This window comes from Habropoda laboriosa, unplaced genomic scaffold, assembly GCF_001263275.1.
Source record: "Habropoda laboriosa isolate 0110345459 unplaced genomic scaffold, ASM126327v1 scaffold295, whole genome shotgun sequence".
In the NCBI taxonomy this organism is placed as follows: domain Eukaryota; kingdom Metazoa; phylum Arthropoda; class Insecta; order Hymenoptera; family Apidae; genus Habropoda; species Habropoda laboriosa.
Window position 1 is genome coordinate 565,491 of NW_017100429.1, and position 4,669 is coordinate 570,159.

A 4,669-nucleotide genomic window follows, 5' to 3' on the forward strand; every position below is an offset into this window, starting at 1 on the left:
CAAGAGTTTAGCACCATCTGGCATGTCTGAAATTGTCTCTTCCACACTTTTGAACACTTTTCCATCTCCTACCGGCGGAGTTAGCTTTGGAGTTTCTTCTTCCGCTTCGGAGATATCAGTTTTAATAGAGAAATTCACTGAACGTATCTGTAATAAGTAGAATTTTTATTCGTGAAAAACAACTGATTTTTACTTCTAATGACAACGAAATATATTCAAGGAATTTGTCATAAAATTTATAGGAAATGTATTGAATTATAAATGTGGTCATTTAATTTGATATTGCATTATAGAAATGACCAATTAATAATAGCAGCATAGGTTAGTCGATGATAATGTTACATACCCTTGAAAGTTTAAAATTTGTATAATTATTCCTAGAACTCGTGCTAGCACGGAGAAATATATAGCTAGCTCTACTTATTGCAAAAACCATTTTTCTTTTTTTTTATTGGAATTGATCTTCAAATTCCACAGTTATATAGGTTAGGAAATCTTGCAGCAAATCTAATCAGCTGTGCACTGACACTGACTCGGTAGATAACATGTTTTGTGAACAACGTTGCTTCACTCTCATTGGCTGGAACCATAAAGCGTGGCAAAATTAAAAAATTTATGTGCGGTGATAAAAACTGATACTCCCGGGAACTGTAATCATTTCATCGAATATCGTTATCAACATTTCCACCAAAATTTTTTAGTTTACAAATTCTACGACTTTTTCCAGCAAGAAAAATGTTGCAAAATCATTTCCTTCCTCATTCAGAAACTTGCTTATCTGTTTCCGTCCTATTTTCGTCATATCACCGGTGTTATCTGAACTTCAGTGATTGGCAAATGGTGCAAACAAACTGACAGTCGAATTCTGTTTATTTAAATCGTAGGATTTCGCCATAGTAACAACGTACAGTCATTATCGTAATTTATTTTTTATTTTCTCGCAATTCCATCTATTAGCATAATCTACTTGATATTATCGACGTTTTCCGGCTCTAGCATCGGTAATAGCGTCCCATAATTCCATAACAAAGTCATTGGTAAATCCGAAATCTTCTAACTCGGAGTTATCCATCGCCTCTGCGAACTCCATACTGTTCCACTTGTCCTCCGACAATTCCCATATTTGTGTCGCTATTTTATTAAGTGATACAATCAGTATTACGTTAAAAGAATGATTTACAAAGATTCTAACGATGTTAGAAGAGTTACAAGTAGCTCACTCGTATAATTACTCAAAGTTAACAGTGAAAATATCAGCGTTCAGTCAATTTTGCATACCTAATTCCGTGTCGTAGATACCCATGAAGCTCTCCATGATCACGTTGATTTTGTTTATGCCTACGGTGGTAACATCGTCCATCTACAAATCAAAATTCACACCAGGAAATTGTACTTTTGTCAATTTTTTTAAATCTTTTTATTGTATCAGGTGTACAAATGAGTAATCCAAATTTTTCCGTAAAACTAAAAGTTTATTTAAAAAAAAAAATGCAGCAAGTTGTTCAATCAAAGTACATATTCGCCATTGCTTTGTATAACTATAAGCCATCTATCAGGCAACCAATGAATTGCATTATGGAAAAATGCAACGTTTTTAGGCAAGATCCAATCATCGAGCAACTTTTAAATATCATCCACCAATTGAAAGTGAGTACCGGATTGATCGATCAGAATAAGGGGAAATCTGAACCAATACTCATTACGACGCCTTTTGTCGCAGAAGCAATATGTGGCCTAACGTTGTTATGTACAAACATTTTCGTATTCTTTTTGAATTTTTCCCATTTCATTTAGCCGTTTTGAAATGGTTTGCTGTGTTACTACAAACTCTTTTTGCGTTCTTGTCGAATTGTTCTAAATCGTCGTTGCCGCACTTCCGAGGGCCGCCAGGTCGTGGTTTGTCAATCAGATTGAAATCACCGGTTTTAAACCGTTTAAACCAAAATGCACACACATCGTATGATACTACACTTCGCCAAGAATAGAACAAATCGATTCACAAGCTTTTTTAGCATTTAACACTACAAAATAGCAAACGAGCGGGACAATCAACTGATTTTAAAATCAGTTTTATAACTGCTATAAAAGATTTGGATTATTCATTTGTACACCTAATATAAACAATTACCTTCTCTACAATTTGCGCACTGCCGTCTGCTTTGAACCTGAGAGTCTCCTTTCCTGTGCCATAACCTGATTTCTTCCCCTTCTTCATGTCCCATCGTGGACCAATGCTGGCAAAACCGTTCTTCAGAGGCTCTACCAGCCTCAGAGTGAACGTAGCACCTTTTGGAATATCCTTCAGCAAATTCGCTACCTCGAAGTGTCGTTTACCAATCAGGCTGGTCGAATTGATCTTTTCGAGATGATCGCCAACTTCGATCACCTTGATCCTATTGATCACCGAACCCTCTTTTATGCGTTTTATGAAGGCGTAGCCTGCTCCGTTGTCTGTGATCGTCAGTCCCAAAGCGTCGTCTGTTTTCACTAGCTCTATCTCCTTTGGCCTTCCTAATTATCAATCGAATTCGAGCAGAAAATTAATAAACGTCGATATCTAACATCTGAAGTCGTACAAGAGACTTGTACCTTTTTTGTGAGCAAAGATGAAGTCACCAACTCCGATCTGACTGCCTAACAACTCGTTCATCTCAAGCTTATGAGTATTCAGAGTGCAGAACAGTATCTGAAATTGTTGCAATTATTTTTTCCAGAATAGAAATTTATTTATTTTTACCAGAAACCAGAAATATTCGTCACTCTAGAGTACTGTACTGGTTTTCCTCCACCACCTCCATTTATTTATCCCTTCCACCGCCTTTCCTTATTTTACTGTATTCGGTAAAAATTTAACGAATAAATTTGTCGTGTAAAAACGCCAGGAATATTTTTTGAGAATAAGTTTGAATGAGAAACATGGTTCGAATTAATCGGAACCTAATCTCACAGTTATGGTACAGTTTATGCACTTTAGGCCTCTTGGCATTTTCATGCTCAGAGGTTTCAAAGATTAGAATGTCTCAAACATGATTAACCGGGTATTAACTTTCACCAGGGCTCTTAAACGGTGTTACGGAAGCTGGTTCGATACTGTGACCCCGATTTGAACGAGCAGCTTCGTCAGAATAGTTACATATAGGTACACATAATATGAATACGCTGCTGGTGGTCTTTTGCAACCTGTTATTACACGGAAAGCTACACGTAGCCATGGGTTGACTAGAGGCCACGGCCCGGAACCAATGTTTCCTGTATCCGGGATGCTCTCCCTATGGAGAGCTCTGTTTCCATGCTATAACGACGAACAAGCCGAAAAAAAATTTGTCCGGACTGTCATAGTAGCGAATAAATTAGAAAAAAAATTCTGACTCCTATTGTTACCCCATGATAGATATAAATTGTGAGAAATAATTCTCTAAATAATTACTAAATTATATCTAAAAGGAAAATTCCATATAATCAGTCAACAAAACAAATGTAGCTACTGTACGAGTCAAGAGCTACATTCCTTTGATAAATCCTGACAAGTAACTTATTTGAGATAGATTATCTCCGTCAGACAATCATTCTAATCTGTCGAAGGGTTAGAAGCTTACTTCTTCCATTGGTAGATCGTAGCATTCCGCTATTTTTTGATAAAGTTCCCGCACGTTGCTGAATCCAGATATCAATCCTGTAGAACTTCCATGTGCCAGCTGACAATGGAACACCAGAGGTGGCCTGGAGACCCTGGAAGATCGTCTTTGCTCCTGACCACCGTTTTGTTGCTGGTCACGTGTCCCCTCAGACCCCTCCTGATCGTTCTCGGTGCCATTTTGTTGATTATGGTTGCTATTGTAATGAGTTACTCCATTTACAGACTTCTTCTCGGATGTCGGCGACCTGGGGGCGGCACGCGCTTTGAATAGCGGCATGCTTAACTCTGCGAAATGTAAAACGTATTTTCCACCTTCTTTTACACTTCGAGGAACTTTCCTCCATGGATCTGAAGTATTTCTCAATAGTAGATTTATTTTTTAATTATTTATTAATTTAACAGAGTCTCCCAGTGAATATTTACAAAAAAATGGAGAACTTATCATTGAACGTATACCACTGATCCAGAGATAGATAAACAAACAATGAGCAAAGTGGAGGACAATAATTTATGTATACGCGAAGAAAAACAATAAAATTTCAAACGGTGCGAGAGATTTTGATAAGATCTAGAATGACAGCAGGAACAATGCTTCAGGCGATCTAGAATTTCGTAATGCGGTGACGTGATCGTTTAAAGAGTACGATTGCCGTATTCGTTAGCAAGAGTGTCTCCATCGTAGCACACGTCGTTTGATGGATCGTTAATCGAATCTGAACCAGCCCTGAGGCATTTCGTAAAACTGTCCGCTAATCCCACATTTGTGATGAAGAAGAAAAGAATAGTGTGAAGGTGTTTCACGATCGAAGAAGAGAACCACTGATCTAAGCTGATTTAATGGATCGTTGACTCGCGTGATATAGTTCTCACAGTTATTAATTTCGATTAGTTGCCCGTGGCAGAAAGAGATCATCTTCTTCCCCCCGTTTCATGGATCAAAGATTAAAGAATCACCGAGGTACCAACACGATTTCTTACCTGTTCTCTGCGTCGAGTAGAGAATGACGTTACCGTGGCTGATATACGATGGGA

General features: G+C 37.9%; 2 protein-coding genes across 2 annotated transcripts in view; both read right to left on the bottom strand.

The window, feature by feature from the left end:
* Positions 1 to 436, bottom strand: part of LOC108575641 (succinyl-CoA:3-ketoacid coenzyme A transferase 1, mitochondrial) — a 2,447-nt gene extending 2,011 nt beyond the window's left edge. Inside the window, exons 1-2 of the mRNA XM_017938482.1 lie at positions 347 to 436; positions 2 to 147 (exon numbers count right to left, since the gene is read on the bottom strand). Coding sequence (XP_017793971.1) covers positions 2 to 147; positions 347 to 436 — 236 coding nt within the window. The remainder of the gene's footprint in view (position 1; positions 148 to 346) is intronic.
* Positions 437 to 952: 516 nt separating this feature from the next.
* On the bottom strand, positions 953 to 4,663 carry LOC108575702 (PDZ domain-containing protein GIPC3). The gene is made up of 6 exons (XM_017938578.1): positions 4,616 to 4,663; positions 3,597 to 3,922; positions 2,590 to 2,686; positions 2,129 to 2,511; positions 1,279 to 1,360; positions 953 to 1,131 (listed from the first exon to the last, which is right to left on the bottom strand). The coding sequence occupies exons 2-6, from the start codon at positions 3,912 to 3,914 to the stop codon at positions 974 to 976; spliced, it is 1,038 nt and encodes a 345-aa protein (XP_017794067.1). The 5' UTR covers positions 3,915 to 3,922; positions 4,616 to 4,663; the 3' UTR covers positions 953 to 973.
* Positions 4,664 to 4,669: the final 6 nt, after the last annotated feature.

Bases quoted from the DNA above. Each gene is read 5' to 3' on its own strand.
- LOC108575702 (XM_017938578.1), bottom strand. From the start codon at position 3,914: ATGCCGCTATTCAAAGCGCGTGCCGCCCCCAGGTCGCCGACATCCGAG. The intron at 2,687-3,596 runs GTAAGCTTCTAA...CAACAATTTCAG, and splicing joins ACGATCTACCAATGGAAGAA to ATACTGTTCTGCACTCTGAA. The intron at 2,512-2,589 runs GTACAAGTCTCT...ATTGATAATTAG, and splicing joins CATCTTTGCTCACAAAAAAG to GAAGGCCAAAGGAGATAGAG.